The sequence below is a fragment of the Cryptomeria japonica genome, chromosome 6, assembly GCF_030272615.1.
Source record: "Cryptomeria japonica chromosome 6, Sugi_1.0, whole genome shotgun sequence".
NCBI classification, from domain to species: domain Eukaryota; kingdom Viridiplantae; phylum Streptophyta; class Pinopsida; order Cupressales; family Cupressaceae; genus Cryptomeria; species Cryptomeria japonica.
The window spans coordinates 233,443,801-233,458,036 of NC_081410.1; the positions used below are offsets into that span (position 1 = coordinate 233,443,801).

Sequence of the window (14,236 nt, forward strand, 5' to 3'; positions counted from 1 at the left end):
ACAAAGATAAATATTATTTTTTTAAAACTCAAAACCCCATAGAATTGGCAATACACCATATTCTTTCTAATTAATAATAGAAAAATTATCCAAATAAAGTATAGGACAAATTTTTTTTTATATAAAGTATAGGACAAATTATCCAAGACTAATCCCCCAGTGTGTACAACCCACTCACAAGGTAGCAACACACACAGAGTTAACACAACCGGGGACTCGAACTCAAGACCATGGGGAGCATACCCACGCCTTAAGTTGCGATCCACGACCGGATGAGCTAGGGCCGAAGCCCCTTTATAGGACAAATTGGTAAACACAAAGTTTAATAATAAATTAATTTATGATAATGTAAAAAGTAATAACAAACATTTAAAACAAAGGACAAATGATTAATTTTGGCTCACTGTCAATTACCTGGGTGCCATTTTGGATGTGTAATGAGCGTATTCACAGATGCCAAACGGACAGCGAATGGAGTTATTTTTCTGCCCGTCTTCACAAAAATAGCAAAAATGGGAAAAGGAGAAACAGTGGAACGAACAATCCATTTCAGACAGGCGTAAAAAGCATGTATGTAAGCTAAGCTATTCATTCATCTCCCACACTTTGCACGGGGAGACGGAAAAATCTATGGATGAAACAGTTCGAATCGTCTTCGGGAAACTGTCAACAATCAGGTTGTCCATTTCAAATAGGCGTAAAAAGCATGTATGTAACAACTTTCAGATTGCTCATTTGTATTATAAAAACACAAAATTTGCCCGAAAACAAACAACTTGCTCAAAATACCGAAAACTTGACCAGAACCAGAACCAGAAAAATCAGATTGTCCATTTCAAATGGACGTAAAAAGCATAAATATTACAAATTTCAGTGTTTATTTCTACTGTAACAACACACAACTTGCCAGAAAACAAAGAAATTGCCCAAAATACCAAAAACTTGACCAGAAAACGACTGTCTGATAACTTATATCCTCGATTTTCACACTTCTGGAACCTACATGTTCATTCATAGGTTTATAAAATAAAATAACCGGTGATTCTTTATTTCAGTTTGGTCTTAGGGTTTCAGATGATTTAGGGTTTATAAGAAGTTATATAGGCAGCTTTTATGTCTGTCTAGGGTTAAAGTTTCAATATACTCCATATGAGGAATTTTGGTCGTAGCTTCATGCAGCTTCATGTAATGCTGAAATTATCTGGTAAGCAATTTAATTTTTTATTCAAGTACATATATGATTGTTTTTGTTGTTATATTTGTGACACAGCATTGTATTGTGTGGTTGATTTTGAGGGACAGATATTGTATATCACAAAGTTCGATGGAAACTTGAGTTTTGAATTTTTCAGATCGGACGGAATTGGAAAGATAAAGAAAGGTAAGCAAAATTAGAGGAAAAAAAGTCAGTTTTTATAAAATTAAATAAAACTAGCATAGATTACTTTCGGAAATAATTTTTAAAATCAGAAAAAGACAGAGATTGTGAGATGTTTGGTAAGTTCAATAATGCTTAATTTCTGTTTTGTGCTAGGGTTAGTCATCATATTTTTATTCTTCATTTACTACTAAGAATTGAGGCGTTTTATATATTTAAGGTTTTCAACCCGTCTATCTACAAGAAGAAGGGTTTTAATAGAGATTCTATTTCTTTTCGGTTTAAATGGTTTCTATGAAAACCTTTATGGCGGTGATAAAAGCTAATTGCCATAGACACTCATTAATGATGAAACTTTTATGGATGGAAAAAAGTTTTAATGACGGAGAAACATCATTCATTGTGGATGGAGAGACATCAATGATTAAATTTGAAAATTAGTTTATGAAGAGACATTACGATGAAAATTAGTTATAAAATTTGTATGGTGTAGGGGAAGAGCACCAGTAGTTGTCATAGCTAACTTCACGCACTCACAGATCTTAAACGGTACATCGGATTTTGATTTTTTTTAAGAGTTGTCTTCATATGCGACTTAACTACTTACAACTATTGATTTGGCTTCTGGGTAGTAACGATGCACATTGTGGAATCAATTATGTGCACAAAGGTCAAAAAGTACACATTTCAAAGTGTCCCCTGATACCTAACTAAAGATGTTCCAGTAACCGTCAACTCAAAATCGCTAGTACTTGTTGACAAATGTCCCAATAGTGGTGCACAAATGGGAAAAATGTTCCAATAGTTGTGCACAAATGGGCCAATTAATTACAAAAAATGATCGGCTATTGGTACAAAACAAATTTATTAATGGTGTTTTCACTAGGACGGTTGTTGGGGGGTCAACATGACAATAAGGTGGCAGTTATTGGAACTATGTTATCTATTGGTACTCTTCCCCTACATGCATCAATGATTATAATTTTTTAATGGATGTAGAGACATCAGTATTGGGAGAGGCATCGATTATGAAAATTGACTGATAAAAATTTGTTTAAAATTTTATTGAATGAAGGGGAATCGAATTCTTATGGATAGAGATGGAGAGACATGAATGATAAAAACTGGTTACTAGTTAATGGAAATGGAAACTTGATAATAAAATTACAAATCTATGAATAAAATAGATGATATGATGAAAATTGGTTAATTGAATGAAAATCTGATGGATTTCTTTGATAATTATGGTAGTTTGAAAACCTAATGGATTTCTTTAAAATAAATCTGGAGTTTTGGAAACCCAATGAATTTCTTTGAAATTTTTTTTGAAAGGAATTTAAACCATAAAGAGGCTTTATACAGTTAATATGGTTGTGGTATAAATGGAAATGTGGTCATCAGCGTATGGTAAAAAAATTTTATCCAAAAACTATGGTTGTGGAGCTCTGTTGTTGATTTTGAAAGCTGGAATATGATTGGATTTTTTTTGAAAAAAATGGTGGTTGTGTGGCACTGTTGATTTTGAAAGCTGAATTAGTAGAAGCTTTTCTATAGAAATAATATGAAATATTGTTGGATTTATTTGGAAAATTTGGTGTTCTGAAAATCAGATGGATTTTTAAAAAAAATAAAGGAAATCATAAGATTCTATGATACAAAAACTGTGGTCATGGTAAAATGAGGACTTTAATACAAAAACTGTGGTCATGGTAAAATGAGGACTTTACTACAGAAACTGTGGTTGTGGTTGTGTGGCCCTGTTATTGAAAGCTGGAATGATGGAGTGTTGTTGAATCCATTTGAAGAAAATCGAAATGATAAGAGATTTTTATTTAAAACTATTGTTGTGGTAAAAATGAAAATGAAGAGACTTTTTCATAGAAATTGTGGTTGTGGTTGTGGTTGTGTACCCTACTGTTGATTTACAATTTGGAATGATGGAATATTGTTGGATTTCTTTAAAAAGAATGGAAATGATACAAGTTTTATAACAGAAACTGTGGTCATGGTTGTGTGGTCCTGTTATTGATTTTGAAAGCTTGAATTTGTTAGATTTAAAAATAAAATAGAAATGATAGAAGCTTTCTAAGAGAAGTGATGGAATGTTGTTGGAATAACAGAGGTTATTCTACACAAACTATGGTTGTGATTGTGCAACCCCATTGCTGATTTTGAAAGCTAGAATGATGAATTTTGTGTGGCCTTGTTGCTGAGTTTGAAAGCTGGAATGATGTAATGTCCCCTTCCTAATTTTCCCTTGGATCGCAATTGCAACAAATTAGGGTTAGGGATACATCTCGCCGAGTAAAATATCTCTTCAAATAATGTGATTCTAAATTTGAATCTTGCAATCATAACAAAAGTAACATATACAATATATGTGTATTTAATTACTAAGGTTAGACAAGATCACATTGCATTTAACTACTATCTATAATTATTTTATACACGCATATCAGGGTTTGGAGGAAGGGATAGGATAGGTTTGCCCGAAGCCATTTTTACACTAAGCCCAAGAGCGGAGTGAATGTCAGAGCCCTCTTGGCCTCGGTGGGCAGTCAATATGGACATCTACCGAAGTGGCCTACTTAGTGGGTTGTTTGTACCTGCTTTCCCTATTAATGTCTCATCCTCCTAACAAGTGCCATCTTGTGGAGTTAAATAGAGGTTGTAAATGTGTTCCTTGGCTCTTCTCCGTAAGTGCTCTTGCATCCTAGGAGCCATTATGGTCAACTCTAGGACAACCTACTTATTTTTCTCTCTTCAACTCCTTTTACTTACACCCGAGGCCCTCCCTACAAGGTGGGTTTCAGACAATCAAGCACACCTTATATTCAATCATATGAGCATATATTTACGCATTCTCTATTATACATAAGCAACACGTATATATATAAGACAATGTTTGGCCAAATTATCATGTATACTACCAAATATAAGCTTTGGTAATAATAGTCTGTGGTAACTAGAAATCTGTTGTGATGAACTGGAATTGTCTCCATGATCGCTGCTCTCTATCTTATGGGAAATGATTCATCTTGTTGATCCTCTTCCATTAATTGCTTACTCTTTTTATACCTTCATTTTTTTATTGAGGAGACACATCTCTTTGGAAATAGATATCCATTCAAATGGGTCATGTCTCCTCACTGTTGTGTTATTATCAACTAGAGAGCTTCAACTCCCTGGTACCTGATTATCTTTTTATAGTTTTGTAGGCACACGACCCTCATACTTATTGTTATGCCTACTTTTCAAACAATGGGGATACCTTTGTAGTATGTGTCAAAGAAATGTGGTTTAGACGTAATCATGAATATGTCATCTTACATGATTTGTGCACTTTATTAGAATTGCAGATGTATGGTTTTTCTGGCTCCAAAATCTGGAAGAAAACATGGACTTCTTCTAGCATAATAGGTGACCTTCATTTTCTCTTTAACAAAACTAAACCCATTTAGCAAATTCTATTATCTCTATTAGATGTTGGGCTTATTGTGCATGTGACTTTTGGCAGTTCCCCACATTTGGCAGTTCCCTTGTTTTGGTGTATTTTGGTGATTAGTTCTTCATATATTGGTAAAGGGCGATCCCACAATAATGGGTTGCAAACTCAAAACAACCAAAAAAAAAAAAAAAATCTAAGCAGTCCCAAAAGAATTTTACAACCACTTTTGAACCAAAGTACTTTTGAGTCTGTTGTTCGAAGGTAATATACACATAGCCTTTGAGTGAAGGTCAAAATCATAACATTTTAATGAATAAAATAATACATTTGCTCGAAGTTTACACGAAAGCTATTAAATTCACATATGGATGCAAAAACATCATTTAATAAAAATTAGAATCATTTAATTTGACATATTTGTGACACTTAAATGCATGAAAAACAAAAGAATGTTTCATTATTATTTTTTAATATCAATTTTATTTGTTTTCTCCTCCCATGCACTTATGAACTAATGTTCTAATTATTTACTGCTAACTATAATGCTAACTATCTCTCAATTGCCAATGATGAATCAATTTGTCTATCACCATCATGCAATCAGTTAATTATGTCAATATAATATTATTAATTATGGGGCACTAAAAGTGTCCCTGTAGAAAGTCCACCTTTTTCTCAAGGATAAGGATAAGAAGGAATATAAAATAAAAATATAATAATAATAATTTGATAATATAAAATAATAATAAATTAAAACATAATAATATTATCTTAGTAATAATTTAATATAACTTTGTAATTATCTCAATCTAATATTATTAATTATGGGGCATTGAAAGTGTTCCTACAAAAAGTCCACCTATTTTTCAAGGATAAGGTGGATTATAAAATAAAAATATAATAATAATAATTTGATAATATACAATAATAATACATTAAAACATAATAATATAATCACATCTTAATAATAATTTAAATTAATTATAATATCATAATATAATAATAATTTAATATTAATTACAATAGAATAATATAAGAAATTTTTAGTGGAATAATGAACAAATGGGTATGTGCACAAAGATGGTGGTCAGGAAAGTGAACACCACCAAAAAAAAAAACATTGAAAAACAAGCAGCGCGTACGCGGTTTTAAAATTTGAAATTCCTGCATACGTGCTTAGGTTTGTTCTTCCCAAGCCTAGAGAAGATAACGCGTACGCGCTGCTTTTAGGAAAATGAGTGCGTACGCACTACGCCTAGGAAAATGAGCACGTATGTGTTGCTCATAGGAAAATGAGCGTGTATGCGCTAATAATCCAAATATAACCGCGTACGCGATGCCTGGTAAAAAAAAGTTTAAAAAAAAAAACTAGGTCTCAGTTACTCGTGAATAACGCATTTTTTACTTTGTTTTTTACCCATTTCTTCTCCTAAACCACGAATGGGGTGCTAGATTTGTCCTCCAAGCTATGGATCAAGGTTAGTTTTTGTTTATTTTTGTCTTTCTTTCCTGTTTGTTCAATTTGTTTTACATTTTGAATTTAATTTCATTAATTTTGATTAGGTTTTTTCATTTTTTGTCTCAAAAACCAGATTCTTCTAATCCAAAACAAGAACAACTAAATGCACCTCCTGAAAACCCACAAGAACAACCAAATGCATCTCTTGAAAACACATAAGAACAACCCCCAATTCTTCCTTTTGACTGCACACCCGAAACACATGAGCAATTAATTAATCAGTTAGGACAAAATACATCTAAAATCAATAGACTGATTGTTAAATTGAAAACTTCTGAACTTGAGCATCATCTATCCCTCGCCACTAGCCTAGAAACATTAGCTAGTGGTGCCATAGTTGTTTCCACACAAAATATCAAATGGGGAAGCTTTAGGGATAGGTGTCGTCAATTCTATGTCGATGGGCTATCATACGATGGAGTAAAAAACAAAAATATTACTAAACAACAAATATGTGCCCTTTTCATTGATCCCAAAACTGGTCAGTCATTACCTCTTAATGCAAAGAGGTTTTTCATACATTGGTGTACCAATGTGTAGATGAAGAATCTTTTTTGGCAGAGGTGGTGGATGGTCTTTGATGATCCACCTTGTAATAATTATGAGGTGCCATTATATTTTTTGAGAAAAATATATTGTGAGTTTGTGCTTAATGTGTGCCCAAACTATTTTGACATGAGAGAGTTCCATGGTGGAGGTGGTGGCTCTACCCAAGATAGACCTAGAGCCCGTAGGGGATTACCTGTGGAGAGTCACCGCCCCTAGCACCCAAACCCAAGGTGCATCAGGTTGTCCCAATAGAGCTGAAAGAGTCGATGGAGCTACAGACTCTTCAGGCGGCCACAGCATTGACTGGTGCCATCATCCAGCATGGGACATCATTAGCACACCCTATTGTATTGGATGATGAGCCATTAGGTGGTGACAAAGAGCCCATCTAGCATATGTGTGTCAGCTCTTCGGGGATATGCTCGGGGGTAGATGATGCAGCCGGTGCAAATGGATCCTCATCTAATTTGTGCATGATTTGCGGGAGTAGATATCAGACCCACACGATTGAGGATTTCGCGCTGACAGATGAGTTGATGGACATGGTGTTTGCCCATGAGCCACAGACACAGGTGTGTTGATTTGAATTCATAGCATTTTATTTATCAGTCACTTTAAATTTGTAATTACATAAATGAATTTTCATTTATACATCGATTTAAATTGAGACAAATAATATGCATTTCAGGATGCAGCAACGGTATCCCATACTCCTCCCCCAGTTACCATAGCTGCAACTTCGATGCCTGTGGTATAAATTTTGTAACATGTTAAAATAGAATAGTACACTTTGAATCCAAAAAAATATAATATATACTAACTATCTTTAATGCTTGGTCCAATTTCTGGTTTGTAGGTGTTGACAGGGGACGAAATGTCCCAGATTGATGACATCACGCTCTTAGCGATCGATTTTGGCCGACAAGGCTATACGGTATCATATTTTGTACAACCCTTTTTATGTATTATTTTGATGAAATATGCAAGTCATTTCATTTTAGATTTTTAAAATTATGTTTAATTTATTATCTGTACTAATATCTCATGTTAATTTTGTTTTTTTAGGGTACCCCCTCCACATCTAGGGCTCGTCCTAAGAAAAAGGATTCCTCGAAGACGCCAAAATGTAGGAAGAAGGTAATTGAACACATTTTTAGTTGTACAATTGTTTGAAAATGTTGAAATCAAGTATTAGTTGGGGTTTGTAGATTGATTAGTGTTTTTTATCTATTTTACATGTACAACGACTATTGAGCTATGTGGATTTGTTGAATGCAGCTGATTCGCCCGTGGATCAAAAGAGGGCGGAGGTATGTATCTCTACTTTATTTTCTTGATTTCATGATTATATGCACACGTACATGTGAACTTGTGATATATTATAATCTTATAATTTTTTCATACAGGAAATATCCATACCTATTTCATCAATGGCGAACCCTCCTCCTTACACTGGAGAAGCATCTCAAGATCCGGTACAGTTTTGTTTGATATGTAAAATTAATTGTTTTTAACCTTCAATACTTATCATTATATTAATTGTATTTAATCTTTGAACATTTTTTGTATAGGTAATAGCGACAGTTTCTACATCAATGGTGAGCCATCCTCAGTCCATTGGAGAAGCATATCAGGCACAAGTAGGCAATTGTTCTCTATATTATAGCTTTTAAGTATTCTTGATATATTTGTGTTAGTACATTGTATTAATTGTACATTTAATCTACAATAGACCCCTTCACGGTACGACCATAACGTGGATCCATTTAAGTATGTCTTCAAGAAAAACTCCTAAGAGTGACAAGGAGAGGAGAGCGAAGACATTAGCTCCTAGATCAGCCGATGAGGTAATCTACATTTCAATTGCAAATGAATTAAAGTTAAATGCATAGTTATGTTGTTAATTGTGAACTATTTTCTACAAAAGAATTCTAACTTGGCTTTTGAATTGTGGTTTTGCAGCCATCTATAGAGCCTTGTACTGCATTGAACAGGCTTGATTTTGATGATCCACCACAAGTTTAAGATCATATAGTGTTAGTTTTGGTCATAGAATGACCAATACATGTAAATATATTCTACATTTTTATTGTATATCGATTTGGACATGGCATATGCCACATTTTTGTAATACTTGTATTGACTTGGCAGACATGCCTTTTTTTATATATATAAATATCGATATTCGATTCAATAAATGTGTACTGAGTTCATTATTTTGTATTCGTTGTATTTTGTGGTTGTCATTTTATAAATTTAAATGAATATTTGCATATGTAATCAACAATATGAATATAAACAACAAAAATATATGATATAAAACATTGCAATCATGGAATATGATTTGATAAAATTTCTAAAATGTTGAATTAACCCTACAAAACTCCTTGTATTCAGTTCATTATTGTGTATTCGTTGTATTTGGTGGCTTCCTTTTTATAAATTTAAATGAATATTTGCATATGCAATCAACAATATGAATATAAACAACAAAAATCAACAATATGAATATAAACAACAATATGTGTTTGATGCGAGAGCACCCTCATGCTCGTAATGGTCAAATTTTGTTCGTCGTGTGCACAAACCGACGTCACGAGCGCGTCCGGGTGGACAGGTTTATGCTAAGCATGCCCCTGTCGTGCATCCCAAAGCATTGGAACGTTGAGAGTCATACCATACCAGTGCGATCTCTCAAGTGCCCTGAATCCAAAAAAATTGTCAAAATTTGACAGACTGTTTCTTCAAATCCAGGACACATATGGTCGATCTGTTTGAACTCGTGGGGTCCCGTGAGGCTCTTTTATAATGGCCTATCTTGGTTTTTGACGAGTCGGAGCTATTTTCAATTGGTAGCATTTTTCCGCTTGCTGCAAAAACCGTCAATTACATACAATGCAAAGTTGTTAGATTGGCTAGAATTGATTCGGTTCGTTGTGTGCACAAACCGACGTTGCGAGCACGTCCGGGTGAGCAGGTTTACGCTAGGCATGCCCCTGTCGTGCATCCCAAAGCGTCAGAATGTCAAGAGTCATACCGTACCGGTGCGATCTCTCAAGTGCCCTGAGTCCAAAAAATTGTCAAAATTTGACGGACTGTTTCTTCAAATCCAGAACACATATGGTCGATCCGTTTGAACCCGTGGGGTCTCGTGAGATTCCTCTACAATGGCATGTCTCGGTTTCTGACGAGTCGGAGCTATTTTCGATTGGTAGCATTTTTTCACCTGCTGCAAAAACCGTCAGTTGCATGCTATGCAAAGTTGCCAAATTGGCTAGAATTGATTTGATTCGTCGTGTGCACAAACTGACATGGCGAGTGTGTCCAGGTGGGCAGGTTTATGCTAGGCATGTCCCTGTCATGCATCCCAAAGCGTCGGAACATCTAGAGTCATACCGTACCGTGTGATCTCTCAAGTGCCCCAAGTCCAAAAAATTGTTAAAATTTGACGGACTGTTTCTTCAAATCTAGGATACATATGGTTGATCTGTTTGAACCTATGGAGTCGCATGAGGCTCCTCTATAATGGCCTCTCAGTTTTTGACGAGTCAGAGCCATTTTCGATTGGTAGCATTTTTCGCCTGTTGCAAAAACCGTCAGTTGCATGCAATGCAAAGTTGCCAGATTGGCTAGAATTGATTCGGTTTGTCGTGTGCACAAACTGACATCACGAGCACGTCTGGGTGAGAATTTTTATGCTAGGCATGCCCCTATCGTGCATCCTAAAGCACCAGAATGTCGAGAGTCATACCGTACCGAGGCGATCTCTTGAGTGTCATGAGTCCAAGAAATTGTCAAAATTTGATGGACTGTTTCTTCCAATCTAGGACGCATATGGTCAATTTTTTTGAACTCGTGAGGTCACGTGAGGCTCCTCTACAATGTCCTCTCTCGGTTTTTGACGACTCAGAGCCATTTTCAATTGGTAGCATTTTTCGCCTGCTGCAAAAATCGTTAGTTGCATGCAATGCAAAGTTGCCAGATTGGCTAGAATTGATTTGGTTCGTCGTGTGCACAAACCGACGTCACGAGCGCATCCGGGTGGGCAGGTTTACGCTAAGCATGCCCCTGTCATGCATCCCAAAGCACCGAAACGTCGAGAGTCATATCGTACCGTGCGATCTCTTAAATGTCATGAGTCCAAAAAATGGTCAAATTTTGATAGACTATTTCTTCTAATCCTGGACACATATGGTCAATCCATTTGAACTCATGGGGTTGCGTGAGGCTCCTCTACAATGTCCTCTCTCGGTTTTTGATGACTTGAAGTTATTTTCGATTGGTAGCATTTTTTCACCTGCTGTAAAAACCTTCAATTGCATACAATGCAAAGTTGCCAGATTGGCTAGAATTGATTTGGTTCGTCGTGTGCACAAACCGACGTCGCGAGCGCATCCGGGTGGGCAGGTTTACACTAGGCATGCTTCTTTCATGCATCCCAAAGCATTGGAACGTCGATAGTCATACCGTATCGGAGCGATCTCTCAAGTGTCATGAGTCCAAAAAATTGTCAAAATTTGACAGACTGTTTCTTCCAATCTAGGACACATATGGTCGATTCGTTTGAACCCGTGGGGTCGCGTGATGCTCCTCTACAATGTCCTCTCTCAGTTTTTGACGAATCGGAGTCATTTTTTATTGGTAGCATTTTTTGCCTGCCACAAAAACCATTAGTTGCATGCAATGCAAAGTTGCCAAATTGGCTAGAATTGATTTGATTCATCGTGTGCACAAACCGACGTCACGAGCACATCCAGGTGGGCAAGTTTATGCTAGGAATGCCCCTGTCATGCATCCCAAAGCACCAAAATGTCGAGAGTCATACCGTACCGGTGCAATCTCTCAAGTGTCATGAGTCCAAAAAATTGTCAAATTTTGACGGACTATTTCTTCCAATCCAGGACACATATGGTCGATCCGTTTGAACCCGTGGGGTCGCGTGAGGCTCCTCTACAATGTCCTCTCTTGGTTTTTGACGACTCGGAGCCATCTTCAATTGGTAGTATTTTTTCGCCTGCTGCAAAAGTCATCAGTTGCATGCAATGCAAAGTTGCAGGATTGGCTAGAATTGATTCGGTTCGTCGTGTGCATAAACCGACGTCATGAGCATGTCCGGGTGGGCAGTTTTACGATAAGAATGCCCCTGTCGTGCATCCCAAAGCACTGGAACGTCAAGTGTCATACCCTACCGATGCAATGTAGAAGTTACTTGACAACTTTTTTGACAATTGTTTTTTACAACAATGACAATTTTTGCTCAAATTGTATCTAGTCTCAATCTATGACCCCTATGACCCGATAAGGACTCAAATAATTCTTAATGATTATACAAGAATCAAGAATGCTCATGATTGACCAGGGATACATCACATATACTCAAAACATAGTCACAAAACATTGACACACAAAATAGTCACAAAACATTGTCACATATTATTCAAAAATATGCCTCTAAATATGGTCAAATCAACTCTTGGCTATTTGATTATACAAAAAAATGTCTTACAAATCATCTCATGGGCTTTTATATAAAATTTGGCATTACAATATGTGTGATTCAACTCATCACCATTTTAATATACAAATCATCTCATGGGCTTTTATACAAAATTTGGCATTACAATATGTGCGATTCAGCTCATCGCCATTTTAATATACAAAATGTGGCATGTACATATGTACAAATCAGCTCATTGCCATTTAAATATACAAAATTATGCCCCTAAACATATAAAAATCAGCTTGTGGGCATTTATATATACAAAAAATGAATATAGAACAATTCGTCGACAATTTATACAAAATTCTCAAAATCATTCTACTCTGAACCGTAGAATCAATCAAGTGAGCCTTCAGGATCGGCTCTAACCCGTATTGTGTCAAGTATTGCCTCATGGTCAGATTCATGAACTTTCCATAAAATCTTGTTATGAGGTCTACCACGATATTTCATCAAATGAATATTTGTCGCAACAACAAGGTTAAAGAAATGAAGAATATGTCTCTGTGTTTCAAAGTCCTCGAACAACCAAACATCAAAATTCTTGATAGGGTATCTCCGAAGCCATGTTCCTGTCATGACAACAGACCCTGTTGGGTACTCAATACCCTCTCCGTCAATGATTGTGGTTGTCAATTTTCTTTTAGGCTCAACACAATGACACAAATAGTAATATGTTCCTTCTTCATTGTTCTCTTCTGCAACAACTGCATACACATGACCTGCATTTTATAACGTGTTAATTGATACCAAAAATAAAGTATGATGTACAATAAAATGAACCAAAAAGAATACTTGCAAAAAAATTAACTCAAAAAATCACCTGAATCCACTAGGTCGGATACATGGTCAAAATCCACTGATGTCTCCATCTGGCTCAATTGTAGTGCTTTGGGAATTTGATATGAATCAATGGGAACCAGCGGTCTACAAGACCATTTGTCAACCCACTCTTGTGATTCACATTCTTCCCACAAACAATACATGCATAAAGAGCAAAAAAATACCATCTATCTCATATAAATTACCAGTGAACTTGAATTTGAACTCATAAATGAGTGCATGTCACTTGATCCTGCAACTATACAACAATCTAGATAGTTTTCAATGTTAGATTCAATGATCAACCAAAAATATCTACGAACCATTGACGTACCTGGATTACCTAGACCCATCGTAGACTTACACCATCGCACAATTGTTTCTGCATTCATCAACTCAGTACCACCTTCGTACTTGAATTCTTCCCTAGCTAGGGCTCTTTTCACACATGCTCCTGCACCATCGTGCTCTCCCTTACCATGTCCAGCCTCAGTGAAATTCCAAAAATGTTGTACACTACTTGTCATATGCATCCTTGTCAACCAATAAAACATCCTTGCATTCTTGAATTGTGCGGTGCAATTATCTGACCATATTAAGTGTCGATTGTATTGTATGTTCCTTTCCCTTAAAAAATCATAGAAAACTTTAAAGCATCCTTGTACAAACTCCCATGAATGAGTACGATCATCACTTATGTAGAAGTGATACTCTCTTACAAAATTTCTAGCATCCTCTGTGCTATCATCTGCATGCATGAATGCTATGTGTACAAAAATAGAAACTTGTGTAGAGTGATAATACATGGATTGCACTTCATTTTGAAGTTGTTGTGTATAATTTTCAGCGAAATCAACGATAGAAACAATGGTGCCAAGAGGAAATGTGTCCTTACATAACTTGAATTTCTCATCTAACCATCGAGCTCTATGTGTATGCATTATGTACTCATAAACTAGTTTCTCTTGAAACATTTTCATAAATTGAGCTACACATATCATTTTTCACTAGCTCACATCT

At 35.8% G+C, this 14,236-nt stretch overlaps 1 protein-coding gene across 6 annotated transcripts; it reads left to right on the forward strand.

The window, feature by feature from the left end:
- Nucleotides 1-476: 476 nt before the first annotated feature.
- LOC131071409 (uncharacterized) lies at nucleotides 477-9,078 on the forward strand. Of its 6 annotated transcripts, XM_059207331.1 has the most exons (9): nucleotides 5,871-7,466; nucleotides 7,583-7,645; nucleotides 7,751-7,828; nucleotides 7,960-8,031; nucleotides 8,173-8,203; nucleotides 8,301-8,369; nucleotides 8,466-8,534; nucleotides 8,627-8,741; nucleotides 8,857-9,078. In XM_059207331.1, the coding sequence occupies exons 1-8, from the start codon at nucleotides 7,290-7,292 to the stop codon at nucleotides 8,647-8,649; spliced, it is 582 nt and encodes a 193-aa protein (XP_059063314.1). In that variant the 5' UTR covers nucleotides 5,871-7,289; the 3' UTR covers nucleotides 8,650-8,741; nucleotides 8,857-9,078. The 6 variants fall into 6 exon arrangements, 3 of the variants coding, with proteins under 3 accessions (XP_059063315.1, XP_059063313.1, XP_059063314.1); XM_059207332.1 differs by lacking the exon at nucleotides 8,857-9,078 and having other exon boundaries at nucleotides 5,869-7,466; nucleotides 8,173-8,204; nucleotides 8,627-8,695; XM_059207330.1 differs by lacking the exon at nucleotides 8,857-9,078 and having other exon boundaries at nucleotides 5,869-7,466; nucleotides 8,173-8,369; nucleotides 8,627-8,695.
- Nucleotides 9,079-14,236: the final 5,158 nt, after the last annotated feature.